The sequence below is a fragment of the Macaca fascicularis genome, chromosome 3 (assembly GCF_037993035.2).
Source record: "Macaca fascicularis isolate 582-1 chromosome 3, T2T-MFA8v1.1".
Lineage (NCBI taxonomy): Eukaryota > Metazoa > Chordata > Mammalia > Primates > Cercopithecidae > Macaca > Macaca fascicularis.
The window spans coordinates 177,371,008-177,388,795 of record NC_088377.1 but is presented as its reverse complement, the minus strand read 5'-3'; the positions used below and the strand labels follow the sequence as shown (position 1 = coordinate 177,388,795).

Genomic DNA, 17,788 nt, shown 5'->3' with positions numbered 1-17,788 from the left:
GTAACCAGGCAGTGAGAAAGGCCCTTGACCCCCAAGTTCAGCTGCTTCCCTAGGACAATCCTGCAGTGCCTCCCGCTCCCCCTAGGGGGCTGCTTCCCCCGACCACACCCCATCCCCCAACGCTACCCTACCCTACCCCCCGCCGACCATGATCACCGCCCTCTTAGAGTGGACTCTGCCATGGAGTCACAAGCTGTCCAGAGCAGTGGGCCTTCCCTGCCCCCAGGGGGCATTCGTGACAGTAGTCCGCTGAGGAATGGGATTGGAGACAAGAACTAGGTTAACCAGAAGCAGTGATCACAGCGAGAGCAGATGTCCCTTCTCCTACACAACCCTCATCAACCAGAGGCAATGAAATGTCCACGGGGCAAAAGAAAAGGAGATGGAGCAGCCTGCCTTTATTTTGGTTTTGATGTTATCAAAGTGTTTCGTGCACAAAGTTTAAAAATCAGAGACTTTAATACTGAACGCTTACAATGAAAAGTCAGCAGTCTCTTTCTCATCCCTTCCACTTCTCCCCCTAGCAAGTCCCACCCCACCCTCAGAGTCAATAACTTGTAACTTTGTTAACAGCTTCTTCTGTCATTAAGCTCCATTCCTATATGAGATTCTTATATTAGTCCTTGAGTTCTCACTGTAAGCATTTATCAGTTGACTTCTTGTTATAGCAGATGAAGACTTTTTTTTCTTTTTTTTTTTTTTTTTTGAGATGGAGTCTCGCTCTGTTGCCCAGGCTAGAGTGCAGTGGCGCAAACTCGGCTCACTGCAAGCTCCACGTCCCAGGAAGATTTTTTCTTTTACATCCCCTACTTCGCCTTCCATGACCATCCGCCCAATATGCTCATATCACAATTTTTGTTAATTCAGTAATCAAAATTAGTATGATTATGTACATATTATTTCAAATGCTATGTATTTTACTATATATTTCCTTTCCTGTTGAATTTTTATTTTTGCTGCAGTTAAAAATGTTCTTGTTTTCTCACTTCAAGAGGGTTTTTCAATTAGACGTTAATCTTTTCTATATCTTTTCCTCTCAATTTCTGTCATGGTTCCTCCAGCTGGAAGCAATTCTCATGTACGTGACAAATATTTATTGAGCCTCTACTTTTGCATATTATTCTACTGGGTATTAAGATGTATAGAAGGGAACCATTCACAGCCAAAAAATTTAGTTGAGAGACAAGAGAGGTACACATACAAAAATAAATGGACAACAGTACAAGCAGAAAGCAATCAGTCAAGCATTGCTCCAAGTGCTCTGTGGTGTATGGAATTAATGGTGCCCAGGAGGAATGTTCTGGAGTCAGAGGCTAGGGCCACAAGAAAGGTTTTTCTGGAGGGTGCCAGGCCTGAACTGGGCTTCAAAATCTGATTGGAATGTACAGGCAGAGATGGAAAGAGAGAACGTTCCAAGTGAGAGAATCAACAAAGATGTGGTCCATGAACCTCAAACATGTGAAACATCTTTTTAACTACCCTGTGTCTCAACTTCCCCATCATTAAATTAAAAAGTAGAAAGGAGCTTATAATTGGTATTGTGGCTACTAAGGAAGAGAAAATCCCTATTCTTAGAAAATATACCCTGAGCCTGGGAGGTCAAGGCTGCAGTGAGCCGTGATCATGCCACTGCACTCCAGCCTGGGCAAGAGAGTGAGACCCTGTCTCAAATTTTTTTTAAAAAAAGAAAGGAAAATATACACTGAAGTATATAGGGGAAAAGGACCAGCCAAAATTTATGTAACTTACCCTTAAATGGTTCAGGGTAAAAAAAAAAAAAAAAAAAAAAAAAGAGTATATAGGTATTCCTTGTACTATTTTCATTTTTGGAATTCATTGGAACTTGAGAATTATTGGGAATTATTTAAATTTTTAAAATTAAGGCTGGGTATAGTGGCTTACGCTTGTAATCTCAGCACTTTGGGAGGTCAAAGGGGGCACATCACGAGGTGAGGAGATGAGACCATCCTGGTTAACACAATGAAACCCCATCGGTGAGGAGATTGAGACCATCTTGGTTAACACAATGAAACCCCATCTTTACAAAAAATACAAAAAAAAAAAAATTAGCCGGACGCAGTGGTGGGCGCCTGTAGTCCCAGCTACTCGGGAGGCTGAGGCAGGAGAATGGTGTGAACCTGGGAGGCGGAGGTTGCAGTGAGCTGAGATCACGCCACTGCACTCCAGCCTGGACAGCAGAGCAAGACTCCATCTCAAAAAAATATAAAAAATAAGTGAGACTCTCAAAACAAATGATGAGGATATTATGTTAAATGAAAAAAAGGTAAGATATAAAAGTATACATACTGTATAAATCCATTTATGTAACTATATAGACATAGGAAAAATGGAAGAAACTATAAGTATTAACAGTAGCATGATTAAGGGTAATGTTGTCTTTAACTTTTTCTATATTTTGAAGTTTTCCATACTGAGCATGTATTAATTTTCTAATAGAAATGAAATGAAAATAATTTTCTAATGTTTTCTAAAAACATTAAAAATTAGGTTTGGGGAGAAACCTAGAGTTATTTTAAAAGATCAATATAAAATTATATGTGTTTATTCTTTAAAATCATATTCACATCATATTTAAATACAGTAGTTTTATGTTTTCCAAAATGGAGAAGAATATCTATCCTCTAGAGTTACTGGCCAGATTGAATGAAATAATCTTTGTAAAGTGCTCAGCCCAGTGCCTGCCCACAGTAAACACTCAGTAGATATGACTCTAGGATGGTCAGCTATTTCGATAATCGTCACCTCCCTGCTTCCTGTTCGCCAGCTTCTTTGATTGAGAACAGGTTTGATTGGGTATGGCCCATTCTCCCAGCTGGTGCTGGGCCCTGGGTCCTTGGTCCAGGAGGGTGGCTGACCTGCCTGGCCTCCCTACAGGTGGCGGCGGAGTACTTCAAGAACACCACGCTGCTGCTGGTGGGGGTCATCTGCGTGGCGGCTGCCGTGGAGAAGTGGAACCTGCATAAGCGCATCGCTCTGCGCATGGTCTTGATGGCGGGAGCCAAGCCGGGCATGTAAGTCTTATTTGGGATGCCAGGCTATAGTGCATCCTTCTAGCTCCCAGTGTGCCACCAGGACAGTGGTCTCAGGTCACTGCGGATGTCCACGTCAGCCTGTTTTTTCACCAACAGGGACGGGCTGACATCAGAGCCATGGGACCCGTCCAGGGAGAGGGCTATGGAGTAGAAATTTGAGCCTGTGACCTTGCTATCATTATCCAAAGAACTTACCCATTGACCTAGGCTGCAAGGGCAGCAGCTTACAACATATAGGGGCCCATTAAGTAAAACAGGATGGACCAATAGAAATTGTTTCCCAACCTGCTTCCTGTGTATCAGGGAACAGGCTGGAGCGGAAGTGCCTGTCTTCTCCTTTGTCACTTAAAGAGACGTGAATGTTTCCTCCCATCCACCCTGAGTTTTTGTCATCAGTTCAAACCACAGACCCAGTTAGAGACACTGCATTTGACTGTGATGCAGGACGGGGTCCCACCCTCGGGGAATGTGTTGCGGTGTCAAGGTTGAGTTTTGTGTTAGCTTCACTGATGCTCCATTTGGATTCCCCTGCCTGTACCTTCCCTTTGGGAATATCCTGCTCACCTCCTCCTAGTTTACAACTTACTTGCTATATTTTATGTAAGCTGCTCTGACTCCTATGGAAGTCAATGTGAATATAAATAAATAATATAGTATTGGTTCTCAACACGAGTCATTTAGATGACTATAGGTTATGCTTAAAAGCATGTTCCTGTCTCCCAGATTGTCAAACAGGTCTGCTAACTACAGCTTAATCCACCCCCTAGCTCAGTAATAATCTTGTCCCCACACTCAACCTCCCAGGCACACAGTGGCATTTCGTCACATCATATGGAGACTCTGTGGCTCTTTAAAATCTCTGTGTACTCTCTGCAAGAATTTTTTTTTTCTTCTTCAATTTTTTTTTTTTTCTTGTTGAGACAGAATCTTGCTCTGTCGCCCAGGCTGGAGTGCAGTAGCACGATCTCGGCTCACTGCAAGCTCTGCCTCCCAGGTTCATGCCATTCTCCTGCCTCAGCCTCCCAAGTAACTGGGACTACAGGTGCCCGCCACCACACCCAGCTAATTTTTTGTATTTTTAGTAGAGACAGGGTTTCACCATGTTAGCCAGGATGGTCTCGATCTCCTGACCTCGTGATCCACCCTCCTCGGCCTCCCAAAGTGCTGGGATTACAGGCATGAGCCACTGTGCCCGGGCAAGAATTTTTATCCTCTCGTATTTCCACTCCTCCCTATTTACATCAGTCAGCAAGTTGCCACCCCCCGAGGCAGTTACCTGTGTGGGTACAGAATTGGCGAAGTCATGTCTCTGTCAGCTGACGGAGTCCACATGATAAACGCACTGTCCCCAAATTGTGCAAAGTCAGTAATTCCACCTAAAATAATAAACACAGTAGTCTTTATATTGGCTTATCTTATGGAAACTAGGACATGTCTGTACAGGCACATATTGCACAATGTTCTCAAAGCCAAAGAGAAATAATTGGAAGGTTATCCTTGTTAGTGTTTTTCTCCAAGTGTTGACGCTTTACAATGTCAGCTGGAAAAGTGTACACAAACAGTGACAGGGGACACTTCTGTGACTTTGGGGGCTATCCCTTCAGCATGTTTACAGGTAGTGGGCAGAACTGTGAGCTCCAAACATTCATCTCTATTGGGTCACTGATAACTATGGTGACTTGGCAGCAAAGCAAGGAGTACCGTAGCACTACAGAATTACTGACTGCGAGGGCAAACAAAGAATTCCCTTCCACACACAAACACACATCACCACCAAGCTCCAGCCAATGTCTGCAGAGACAGAAAAGCAACGGTGAGTCTATACCCTATGGCACTACTACTAGAGCTTCACTAAGGACTTTTTTCTGGCTAAGGCCGCTAGTCCATGAAGTGTAATTCATTCATTCAACAAGTATTGCTTTAATACTTATGCTGTGCCAAGCACTGGGAGTACAGAGCTGAATGGCACCCTGCAGGACAATCGCCTGCCTTTCCAGCCACATCTGTCTAGACCAGCCCCAGCAGGTTGGCAGCAGGCCCGCTGTGGGGCCGCAGGGATGTGTGTTCTGTGGACACTCTGCCCCAACCCTCCCTGCCTTCCAGGCTGCTGCTCTGCTTCATGTGCTGTACCACGTTGCTGTCCATGTGGCTGTCCAACACCTCCACCACCGCCATGGTGATGCCCATCGTGGAGGCCGTGCTGCAGGAGCTGGTCAGTGCTGAGGACGAGCAGCTCGTGGCGGCCAACTCCAACACCGAAGAGGCCGAACCCATCAGTACAGTTTGCTGGAGTTCATCTCTCCTTTGCTCCTCCAACCTCCCCTGGGGTCCTCCCGCCTGGCTCCTCTGGGGAGACTGCCCAACTTGGTGCCCACCCCAGGACCCCCTCAGCCATGCCCCCACCTTCCTCTTCCTCTTCCCTCTCTCCTCTTTCCCATCCCAGCTCTTGGACTCTGAAGCTTCCCTGAACTCCCTGTTCTGGCTCTTCCTTCCTCCTTCACTTATGGACTCTTTTCCCCTAAATGTTCGAGGGTACACACTGCTCTTTGCCCCCAAATGCTCAAGGACCACTACAAAACCCTGGGGTCAGTCTGCATCCATGAGCCCCACTCTACTCACAGAGCAAAGGGAAGGAGAAATGTCACCCACTCCACATGCCCCACCCCCACCCTAAGCCCTCGAGCTACGCTCCATCCCACAGGGTCGTCCCAGCCTCCACCTCTCACATACTGCTTTTCTTTGCTACTCGTAGGTCTGGATGTAAAGAACAGCCAACCTTCTCTGGAACTCGTCTTTGTCAATGAAGAGTGAGTATGACTGCCCTCTTCCCGGACAGAGCCTCTCAGAATCCATAGGGGAGGTCAGAAAAGATGGGACCTGGACCCACAGACAGCTCTTTGAGATGTACGGTCCAAGCTTACCACCTTGTCACCCCCCCCACCTCCCCCATTTCCTCTCCACACCTAGGAGCCACCTGTCAGGACCTGGAGGGTTACTTCCTTAACCACAGTGTTGCAGTGATGAGGAAGAAATAAAAAGGCCACACTGAATCTCCATGGATATATGAACTGTCCACACAGCCACCATGCAGAATCTCATCTAAATTCATGTCCCTTTTAGGAAAATAATATGTTTAATTTGTTCATGGAAAACCATTCACATATCGATGTCACTGCAGATTCTTGGAGAATCATGAAATATTTTCTAGATATTAGATAAGGTCTTAGTAGATTTGGTCTTGTTAGATATGGCAAAGAAAACTTAGGTGACAGGTAGGGGATGAGGGGACAGGAGGTGAGAGGGCCATGTGATGATGGGAAGCAGAGCTGGAAAAGGAGAAACAGTCTCAGACATTCCTGGGAGGAAGCTCCATTAGCAGCTGATTCCATTTGGAGATTCTGTTTCAAAATGTGGCCCACAGGCATGCCACAATGAATAGTCCACATTTAAAAGCTGGATTTGCAATACAGCTCAGCTCTGTCATTCGCCCTTGTAAAAAAGGAGAACACACATTAGGTGAAATCAGCATTCGCAGTGGGACAGATGCGGAAGGGTGCCATCAGGAAATTGCTTTATTTGTCACCACCACTGTCTTCAATCATAGCATATTGGATTTCTTGATGACATCACCCTTGATGATATCTCAGGCAAATCCCGTAGCTCTCCTGGTTCCTTTCAGGTATTATAACAATCTCATGTTCAGACATTTGGGAGACTAGTCCAGATTCATATCAAAACTTCAACTTCTCATCCAAAGCTTCTCTCACACCCACCCACCCCTCACCCTAGGCCTGCAGAAGAAAGAAGGTGAAAGTAAGTGGGGGAGGGAATTGAGCTTCTTTCTCCCTTCCTCCACCTCCCTCTTCTCCTCCTCTTCTAACCCCGCCCTCACTCTGCTGCTTCTGACCTTTCCGGGCTTACGACAGCAGCTCTAGGGTACAGGAAAGATAAAGGGGTGAGAAAGGTCTGGACGGGGACTATTGAGGTCTACAGTCGGTGCCCTCTGAGATTTCAGTCCCTGGCTCTTTCATCTGTGGGGCAACTGCCTTCAGGGGCTTTGAAGCATCCCCTTGTGGTGCCCTCTGCAGGGTCTTAGGCCTGATGGCAGGGCCTTGCTCTGGGATTAACACTCACGCCACCCTCCTGGGCCTGTGCTCTGGAGGTTCACTCCCCCACAGCCCCTGTGCTGGGGCTGCCTCTGCCTCTGGGCAGGCCTTTCCCAGATGACCCAGGAAAAGGCCATCCTCACTGTGGCCTTTTCTCCTCCCTGTGGCCTCTCTGGCATCACCCTGCTGGCTTCTTGCCTTTGCTCTTTTCCACACAAAAATGTGTCCTCCAAAAGAGAAGCCTGAGTTGTCCCTAGAACTCTAAGCATCTTTTGTGCTGGTGGGAACTGGGTCGTTTGCTGGGCATGCAGACAGCACTCTTGCGGCCACTGCCTCCCATGCTACCTGAGGGTCCTCGCCCGCCCTCCTCACCCAGTTTGGGAAGAAGGAAGGGGAAACATCACAGCACATTTTTCTCCCAGGCAAAGAACTCACTCCAAAGAACACCTCCCTCTGCACTCCTGTGAGTTTCTTATCCTTCCCTGGCAGAGCCTGGAGAGGGGCTGTGGCCGCAGGACCCACATCCCGCATGTGTGTGCCCAATACGCTCTCCGTCTTCACAGTGGCTGAGCTGGTGGCACCCACTGTCCTCGCAACTAAGACAAACTGGAAACATTCACTGATCACTCAGTGTGTCCGTTACACTGATGGCCAAGTTCTCATCTTCTTCTGTCCTCAAGGCAAAGGGACCAGCAGGGGTGGGAGACACTCACCCCGTGAAGCGTACTTGCTGATCAGAAGTTCTTCCCCTCCCCCACACTCTCCCTCTCCCTCGACTTTCCCTGGGTAAAATCCAGGCCCTCCTTGCTTCTGTCACCTCAGATACGCATATCACAAGTTCCCCTTTCTAGATAGTCGTCTTCCCAGAGTCAGCCAGTAAGAGCATGGTCAGGGGGCATAGGCTCTCCAGAGACACAGACTCCTGGACTCCTACCTTCCTCCACCACTTAGCATCCCCGTGCTAAGTACTGGTGTAAATGGAGGTATGAATGCCAGTACCATAGATCTGTGATGAGGATTAACAATGTCTGGGGGTTAAAGCCCATATATATGTACTCTGTATCTAATGACCACTCCACGTCTGCTGTCAGGACTATCGTTAATATCAAAGGAAAGTGCTGCCCCTGCCCTCAGAAGGAAGCTGGCCCCGGCCCCACTAATCCTTACAGCATCTCAGAAGGCAAGGGAGAGATTAGTCTTCTTTGGAGGCTAGAAAACTGGAGTCCAGAGAGTTTAAGTCCCTTACACCAAATGCCTGATGCAGGGGGACCTCCCCTCCCAGGAGTTGGCCTCACTGACGTAGCTCCTGTGTCCTCTGCTTGGTTCCAGCAGGTCCACCGCAGACCTCACCACTCTGATGCACAATGAGGTATGACCTTGGGGTTTTTCTGTGCTTTGGAATCACTTGAAAATCCCTCAGCACTTCTTCATGGAAACCCAAGATTCAGAACCAGATTTTCAACAGCCACAGATCCACCTTAGAGTTCCTTTCACTGAGGATTCCACTGACAAAATGTTATTATTAAAAAGGACACATTGGCTGGGCATGGTGGCTCATGCCTATAATCCCAGCACTTTGGGAGGCCACGGCAGGAGGATCACTTGAGGCCAGGAGTTCAAGACCAGCCTGGCCAACATGGTGAAACCCCACCTCTACTAAAAATATAAAAATTAGTGGTGACGGGCACCTGTAATCCCAGCTACTTGAGAGGCTGAGGCAGGAGGATCACTTGAACCTGGGAGGCAAAGGTTGCAGTGAGCCCAGATCGTGACACTGTACTTCAGCCTAGGCAACACAGCGAGACCCCCATCTCAAAAAATAAAAATAAATACAAATAAAAAGAACACATTTACAGGGGAAAGCAGAATTTACCTGCACACAGTTACTCGAACTTACTTCACTCCCCCAAGTCTGGTTATACATCTTTTCAGGAGAAGTGTAAGAGGCCAATAAAACATTGGACTTCAGCTGGGTACAAAGGTGTGCCCATGTAGTTCCAGCTACCGGAGAGGCTGAGGCGGGAGGATCGCTGTGGCCCAAGAGTTTGACCCCAGCCTGGACAACCCAGAGTGAGACCCTGTCTCTAAAACAAACAAAAAAACTGTGGACTTGGTTGTGATGATTTTTTTCTTTTTTTTTTTTTTTCCATCTTTTATATGAAGGGTTCTTCATTAGCTAATAAAGTCCCAGAAAGGCTGCCTCTCCTCTAAGGGCAGAGCCACGTTCTACCTAGTTTCAAAGCCTCTTCAAATGGAGAGCTTGACACCAGGCTGAGCGGGGTGCATGCTTCCCCTGGCTTCTGTCTGGTTCCCACAGTGCTGAGGCATGGGGTGGCCCTGGGATGATTAGGTGGTCCTTCTCGAGGCACCTGACTCACCACTTCCTCTTCCTAACAGTGAGATGGCCTTTGTCCCAACAGAACCTGAATGGTGTGCCTTCGAGCACCAACCCCATCAAAACTGCAAACCAACACCAGGGCAAGAAGCAACACTCATCCCAGGTAATAGAACGGCCCCTTCTGGCCCTGTTTCCTACATGAAACGCTGTGAGCTGCTTCCCAAGGGCACTGGCCTTGAAGTCGTAACGGAGTCAGGCTAGTGAGCTGTCACCAGGCACTCATTCCCCACATACATGTCTGGCCTGTGTGCACCACGGAGATGAGACATCAAGCTCACTTTGACTGTAGCAAGACAGTCCACGGCCTGAGCCCCAGTGTCTTCAACTATAAAAGCTGGGGGTTGGTGTAGATCAGAGGTCCTCAAACTAGTCTTCAAAAATGCTTCAGGGACACTGCAAATATTTTATTTGAGTGTCCTAAGATTGTAAGGCAACTGCTTTTCTGAACTAATAATGATCTTCCTGGCACGATTCCTCTGAAATAAAATGCAGAAGTCAAATGAATGAATGTTAGGGCTTCTATAAAATAGCAACTGTCACTTACGACCCTTGATTTCAAATGTCTGGGTTCATCTCAGCAGTCTCACTTGTTTAATGTCCATCATCATAAATAACTGCCATTTATTAAATGCTTATTATGTACCAATCATTGCACTCAGCATTTTTTTCTCTGGTCTTGGCTAAATGAGGTAGCGATTTTGAGCTCCAGTTTTGCAAACAAGGCAAAGATGAAATCATAACCCAAGGCCAAGGAACTAGGTAGGGGAGCATTCTGATTCAAATCCAAGCCTCCATGACCCCATGGAATTAACCCATCCATATACTTCCAATTACAAAATTGGATGCATGCCAGCCAGGTGCGGTGGCTCAGCACTTTGGGAGGCCAAGGCAGGAGGATCCCTTGAGCTCAGGAATTCAAGACCAGCCTGGGAAACACAGCCAGACCTCATCTCTACTAAAAATAAAAGTAAAAACATGAGCTGGCATGGTGGTACATGCCTGTAGTCTCAGCTACTCAGGAGGCTGAGGCAGGAGGATCACTTGAGCCCAGGAGGTCAGGGCTGCAGGGAACTATGATGGCACCACTGCACTCTAGCCTGGGCAACAGAGTGAGACCCTATCTCAAAAAAAAAAAAGATGTATCCAATTGCTACACTTATACTATTCTGTGTAAAATTTCACTAGAAGAAAGGATTGTGGGAAACCACTGGACCAAGGAATCTTTGAGGTCTCTTCCAGCTCTGATAATCAATGGATCTTTTAGAGGTCTGGAAGGGTCCAGACATACTTCGGCCCCACGAGGAAGACGGGGCAGTGGGAAAGGGCTTTGAGAGATATGGCAAGGTGGCACTTCCCCATTGGTTCTTTCATGACCTGACTTGCTGACAATTGCACCAGGACTTTCCTAGTCTCATGAAGAATCAATGAAGGTGGCCAGGTGTGAAGGGAACAGAAGGGACTTGCTTCTTCAGGCAACACTTGAGACCAGAGTTCAGCAACCTCTCTGACCCTGAAAGGCCATCATCTGGACCAAGCAGGGCCAGAGGGGACCACAACTAAGCTGAAGTTTATCTGCAAGGGGGAAGAAAAAAGTAGAGAGGAAAAGTCAGGCAAGGAGAAAAGAGTGAGGAAGGGAGGGAGGAAAGAATTACACTTCAACCCTCTTCCCAATGAAGACTAGGGTTTTTATATAATCCAGGTGTATTTTGTCGTCATCTCTCCATCAGGGCTTGATGGACTTGAATGGCCAGACTTGAGAGAGATTCAGAGGTAGCTTGATGGGTCTTGGTAGGATTAGAAAGGGCCCGAGGGGAAGGCCAAATCCTGTCATTCTAACTCTACAGGAATAACATCTGTTTGTTGTTCAAATACAATGTGGAGCGACACCAGTTTTACTGGAGTTCAAATAAAAAGCCATGCTGTCAATAATAACATTAATCACAAAAATAATAATAGCCTACCATTCATTAAATGCCGGGAAGTGTTTTAAGTGCTATACATATATTACTTCATTTACTCTTCACAACAATTCAGCAGAGAAAATATGGTTTCCACCATTTTACAGAGAAGAAACTGTAGCTCTGATGCATGCCCAAGTTGATAAATCGTAGGAACTGTGATTTATCTTTCTGACACCCAAGCTCAAACCCTTTCCGCTGTACCATGGTGCCGCCTGCCTCTCATGCTTCGGCCAGAGAGCCCAAGCTGGGATGGAGAGATTCGCTGATTTTCCTTTGTTAGGAAAAGCCACAAGTCCTGACCCCCAGCCCCAGGAAGCAGAAGCTGAACAGAAAGTACAGGTCCCACCATGACCAGATGATCTGCAAGTGCCTCTCCCTGAGCATATCCTACTCTGCTACCATTGGCGGCCTGACCACCATTATCGGCACCTCCACCAGCCTTATCTTCCTGGAACACTTCAACAAGTAAGTGATTCACTTGGTCAACAAATATTTACTAACCACCACTGTGTGTCAGGAACTGGACTAGGTGCTAGAGATATGGTAGAAAATGAGAATGGAAGAGTTTCTGTAGAAAGAGGGAAAAACAGGCTGAGCACAGTGGCTCATATCTGTAATCCTAGCACTTTGGGAGGCTGAGGCGGGGGAATCACGAGGTCAGGATCTCTAGACCAGCCTGACCAATGTGGTGAAACCCTGTCTCTACTAAAAATACAAAAATGATCTAAGTGTGGTGGTGCACACCTGTAATCCCAGCTACTCAGAAGGCTGAGGTAGGAGAATCACTTGAACCCAGGAGGCAGAGGTTGTAGTGAGCCAAGATCGTGCCGCTGCACTCCAGCCTGGGCAACAGAGCAAGACTCCATCTCAAAAAAAAAAAAAAAAAAAAAAGTCCCACCACAGTGGCTCACACCTGTAATCCCAGCATTCTGGGAGGTCAAGACGGGTGGATCACTTGAGGTCAGGAGTTGAGACCAGTCTGGCCAACATGGTGAAACCCCATCTCTACTAAAAATACAGAAGTTAACCAGGCATGGTGGCAGGTGCCTGTAATCCCAGCTACTTAGGAGGCTGAGGCAGGAGAATCATTTGAGCCCAGAAGACAGAGGTTGCAGTGAGCTGAGATCGTACCACTGCACTCCAGCCTGGGTGACAGAGCAAGACTCCATCTCAAAAAATAAATAGATAGATAGATAGATAAATAAATAAAAATTTTAAAAAGAAAAAAAAGGGGAAAATCAAGTCATTAGAGCTAAGTGAGACTGGAGAAGTCTAAGACTCTGCAGGGAGAGCCCTGCTCAGGGAGCTCGCCCATCTGCTGGGAGGAAATGCCTCCCTAAAGAGGTGACCATGTGGAAACCTGAAGGACGGGAGTAAACTAGATGAAGGGAGATTATCCAGACAAAGAAAACAGTGCGTAGGAAGGCTCCGAGGCAGGACAGCAGAGCACATAAAAGAAAACGACAGAGGGTAAGAGGAGGCCAGGGAGCTGCACGGGCAGATCTCCAGGGCTTGGCAAGACCCACTGAGGAACTTGGACCACATCTGAAAGGCTTTGAGATGCTTTTAAAGAATTTTAAGCAGTTAGTGAGGTGGTCAGATTTATAGTTTTGAAAACTCATTCTGGATGAAAAAGACAAAAAAAAAAAAAGGGGGGGGGGGAACAGATTGGAAAGGAGAAAGCAGACAGCAGGAAGGCAATTCAGGACACTGCTGCAAAGTTGTCCAGGGCAGCCGGTGGCTTGGCTGACAGCGCAGTGGGGAGGAGGAACAGTCAGGTTTAAGGGAAACTCAGAGGTCACTTGCTGGGTCTCAGGAAGGTTAGACAGGGCCTGAGAGAGGGAAAGGCTGTCTGCGCCTCTCAGGCCCCTGCCCTCAGCAGGTGAAGGAATAGAGGGGAAAGAGGAGGAATGGGGTCTTGGAAAAAGTGGCATAGAGGCTGAGATGTCCAGGTGAAAACAGACCTGTGACTCTCAAGGGAAATATTAATGTTTAGGCTGAAGGCATAGATTTGAAGTGAGCAGCCTGCAGGGCTGGGGCCATGGGCATGCCACCGGTACTGGGACACGGGCCACCATGCCCAGACAGGCGTCATGCTTGGTTTAATGTTCTGCTGTCCCTGCCTGGATATTCATAATAACCTTTGGGTAAAGGGGCCACATATTCATTTTGCCTTCTGGTACGGGAAGTTACAGGAGTGGAGGAAATTACCTAGAATATACAGAGTAAGGAGAACAGAGGACATAAATATAAAGCTCACATATTTAACAGACAGAAGGAAACAGTATCAGACAGCAGAGAGGAAAGGGAAATCTAGTGCCACTCTACCCAAGGGAGGAAAGTATTTCAAGAAAAAGGAGCCGGGCGCGGTGGCTCAAGCCTGTAATCCCAGCACTTTGGGAGGCCGAGGCGGGCGGATCACAAGGTCAGGAGATCGAGACCACAGTGAAACCCCGTCTCTACTAAAAAAATACAAAAAAATTAGCCGGGCGCGGTGGCGGGCGCCTGTAGTCCCAGCTACTCAGGAGGCTGAGGCAGGAGAATGGCGGGAACCCGGGAGGCGGAGCTTGCAGTGAGCCGAGATCGCGCCACTGCACTCCAGCCTGGGCAACAGCGTGAGACTCCGTCTCAAAAAAAAAAAAAAAAAAAAAAAAAAAAAAAAAAAAAAAAAAAAAAAAAGGAAGTGCCTACAATATTTAATGTCAATGAATGATGATGCAAAGTAAGGATGAAAAGGTATCCATTAGATTTGGTGACATGGAGGTTACTGGTGATGTAGGCAAGAGGACCTTGGTCAAGTGGTGGGAGAAGCCAGATTCTGGTGAGTTGAGGATTCTGGTGAGTGAGAAAATAGAGAACTGACTGTGAAGGGAAGGAGAGATGTGGGATGATAATAAAAGTAAAGTAGAGGACGGGCACTGTGGCTCATGCCCGTAATCCCAACATTTTGGGAGGCCAAGGCAGGCAGCTCACCTGAGGTCAGGAGTTCGAAACCAGCCTGGCCAACATGGCAAAACCCCATCTCCACTAAAAATACAGAAATCAGCTGGGCATGGTGGTGTGCTCCTGTAATCCCAGCTACTTGGGAGGCTGAGGCAGGAGAATCGCTTAAACCCAGAAGGCAGAAGTTGCAGTGAGCTGAGATCATACCACTGCACTCCAGCCTGAGCGACAGAGCAAGACTCTGTCTCGAAAAAAATAATAATAATTTAAAGAAAAAAAAAAAAAGGAAAGGAAAGCAGGGTCAAGAAAGAGTTTTCAAGATGGGAGACATTTAAATGCTGGTAGGGATGATCCAGATGAGAGGGAAGTTAAAGATCTGCGAGAAGGGATCACTGATAGAGGGATGTCTCACACCTAGAGGAGTTTTACACCCAGCCCCGAAAACAGAGACCCAGGGAAAACACAGCGTAGGTCATTTAGGCCTGAGCCTTGTCTAGGCAAAAGCCATGGCTCAAACGGCCTGGTCCATCCAGGCTCCACAGGAAACAACACTTGGGCTGGGGAGCCACAGCTCTGCCTGCTGATGAATGAGCAGTTCGCCAAACAAATCCCCTCTACCCTGAGACCAGTGGATGTTTAATAAAGATTTGGAGATTGCAAGTCCTGGTTCTCTTATGGGCACTGTAATATCTAAAAACTTCATTAAGCCCTAGAGCTTCAAATTCTCCAGAACTGTGTCCCCCAGTCAAAACTTACATTCCTTTGGTGATTTTAGAAACAAAGTATACCAAGCTGCTCCTTTTTCTGTTGTCTTGAAAACCAGATGAATAAACTTAGCAGAATCTTTAAGGGCAAATACGTCCTGAGTCATTCTCTTGAGTGCAAAGTAAATACACTTTAACAATATGAATTTTAGTTGTTTTGATTCCTTTTCTTAGCTAGTTTCATGATTCTTGTCTGGGCTCTCTACAGTTGCAACTGTCAACTAAATGAGTCTGTAGACAATGTTTTACCATACTGTTATCATTATCTCCCCACTTAGCCCAGCTGTATGTTTTAGGGAGCATTTGGCATACTACCCCAAAATACCATATGGAAACCCTCCCTTTTCTAATTGCTGACCTGCTTCTTTACCCTCCAGCCAGTATCCAGCCGCAGAGGTGGTGAACTTTGGCACCTGGTTCCTCTTCAGCTTCCCCATATCCCTCATCATGCTGGTGGTCAGCTGGTTCTGGATGCACTGGCTGTTCCTAGGCTGCAAGTGAGTCCCAGGGCCCTTTCAGCAAAGCACTGAGGCCCCCCTGTTGATCCAAAGGCCATGGCATGGGCCCCGGATGGCTCTGTGCAAGGGGGACTGCTAGGTAACCACAGAGGATGCCCAAGGAGAATGCAGTGGCCTGGACTGAGAGTCAGGCGCTGTCTCTTCTAGACATTCTAAATATTTGTGAACTCTGTACTTCACTCTCAGCTCCACAAGAAATGTTCTTAATTCCAACTAAATGGTTAGAGAGCCTGTCCAGTTTATACAAAGTCTGACGTGAAGAGTATTTAATGTCGTTTTATTGCTCTCAAAGCATATAGAGTACTTCCAATTACTCCAAGAAATAAGAAATAAAAAATATGACTCCAAGTAGAATTTGCATTAGGTTTAACTTTATAGGCATGGGTGATTTATACTTAGTAGCCTGAATAAAATATGCTCAAATGCCTCAAAATAACAAGTCAGTCTACTCCAAATTTGATCAGTTTCAAACACATAAAGGGAAGATAATATAATGTTTTGCTATTAGTCCATATGCTCCCATTGGTCAAGAAATGTTCTCTGACTTTTCTTTTTACTCAGACTGTTGTCAAACCAATGACGTCTATATACTTCTTAACTCCAGTATTGCCAATATAAAACTAACACTGTGTGTTCCATATATGCAGATGTTTGTGTGTGTGTTTGGCTAGAGACAAAGCTTCTCTGAAGTAAAAATGTTAGTTATACATCTAGACACATAGTGGAGTAAAAGTTGTAGTTTATATACCTAGACACATATACCACATTACACTAATTATTTTACTTATGTAAAAGACAAGTAGGTAGAAACGACCCCACGCGAATACACGTGCACAAGTCCTTGAGACATCACTTCACACCAATATACCAGAGACAGACCCAGATGGATATCCCCAATAGTCTAGGGCACAAGGTTGATGAGGGTCCGGATAATGTGGCAGATAAAAGCCATATGAATAGGTGGGGGATAGAGGGATAGAGCATGTGAAGAGGAGAAAAGTGACCGCAGCAGGCGAGCGGTTTAGTAAATACCTAATATTTGATCTCTGGGCCTCAGAAGTGTGTTTTCTTTCATCATTTGCTCATTCTCCCCTCTCAGTTTTAAAGAGACCTGCTCTCTGAGCAAGAAGAAGAAGACCAAAAGGGAACAGTTGTCAGAGAAGAGGATCCAAGAAGAATATGAAAAGCTGGGAGACATTAGGTAAAAATCAGCCATTCCTCTTCTCTCCTCCTCCAGCAGAAACACAGCAGGTAAAGTGAGCACAGGAGGAGCCTTGTTCTTGACAGCCCCTGACACTGGGAGAATTTTCCACAACTCTGAATCAGGCATTTAGAAGATGCTATTTAATGCCAAAGCCAAGCTGGCCCAGATTTCAGGTGGCCACCCTTTCCCTTTGCTCCGTTTGGAGTCCAAGGTATAGCCGTGGCATGGGGTGGAGTGCTGACCATGGGGCAGACGGAGGCAGAAGAAGGGAAAGACAGCACAGTCACCCTCTTGGAAAATGTGAATTCCTTCCAAAGCCAGGCCTCCTCTCATTGCTCAGACATGCCACCACAGTGGTCCAGTTATCACTCCCAGGGAGATGGGAGACGCTGTGCTATATTTAGGGCAAAAAGCAGTATCAAAGACAGACTTGGAGACCGAGGGCCCAAGAAATCTCTAACCAACCCTCAGCCACTTCTATCAGCTTCTCCACAGGGACCCAGCTTCCTATTTAGTGCTATTTCTCCTTTTATGGCAATTGGCACACACAACTTTGCATAACACAATCCAGGTAGACACTGTCCTATTTAAAGCTTTAAGTTATAAAAGGAATACATGTACATCGTAGAACATTTCAAAAATACAAGACAGTATAAGAAAAAAATTAAAATTGACTGAATTCTTAGCACCCCGTGTTAACAAATGTTGACACTTCTTTCCATGCTTTTTTGTGCAAAACTCTATGTATTTTTGGTAAAATTCAGTCCACACCGAAACCATTGTATACCTTGCCTTTCTCAACTCAACACTGTACTCAACTCAACAGTGTACAATATGTTCC

General features: G+C 46.5%; 1 protein-coding gene and 1 long non-coding RNA gene across 7 annotated transcripts in view; one reads left to right on the top strand and one right to left on the bottom strand.

Annotated features, from left to right (window-relative positions):
• LOC141409935 (uncharacterized) overlaps nucleotides 1–17,788 on the bottom strand; it is a 250,137-nt gene that overhangs the window by 217,639 nt on the left and 14,710 nt on the right. For 4 of the 5 annotated variants that reach the window (XR_012432907.1, XR_012432908.1, XR_012432910.1 and 1 more), the window contains exon 2: nucleotides 4,330–4,429. This is a non-coding gene — a long non-coding RNA (uncharacterized lncRNA). Of the gene's footprint in view, nucleotides 1–2,549; nucleotides 3,194–4,329; nucleotides 4,430–17,788 lie in introns of those variants that run through there. The other variant, XR_012432913.1, reaches the window with a different exon arrangement.
• The window catches only part of SLC13A4 (solute carrier family 13 member 4), a 46,799-nt gene that overhangs the window by 17,288 nt on the left and 11,723 nt on the right, over nucleotides 1–17,788 (top strand). The window contains exons 3-10 of one of the 2 annotated variants that reach the window (XM_005550864.5): nucleotides 2,896–3,032; nucleotides 5,157–5,329; nucleotides 5,806–5,860; nucleotides 8,492–8,528; nucleotides 9,580–9,660; nucleotides 11,799–11,983; nucleotides 15,603–15,722; nucleotides 16,843–16,944. In XM_005550864.5, coding sequence (XP_005550921.1) covers nucleotides 2,896–3,032; nucleotides 5,157–5,329; nucleotides 5,806–5,860; nucleotides 8,492–8,528; nucleotides 9,580–9,660; nucleotides 11,799–11,983; nucleotides 15,603–15,722; nucleotides 16,843–16,944 — 890 coding nt within the window. Of the gene's footprint in view, nucleotides 1–2,895; nucleotides 3,033–5,156; nucleotides 5,330–5,805; nucleotides 5,861–8,488; nucleotides 8,529–9,579; nucleotides 9,661–11,798; nucleotides 11,984–15,602; nucleotides 15,723–16,842; nucleotides 16,945–17,788 lie in introns of both variants that reach the window. The other variant, XM_005550863.5, reaches the window with a different exon arrangement.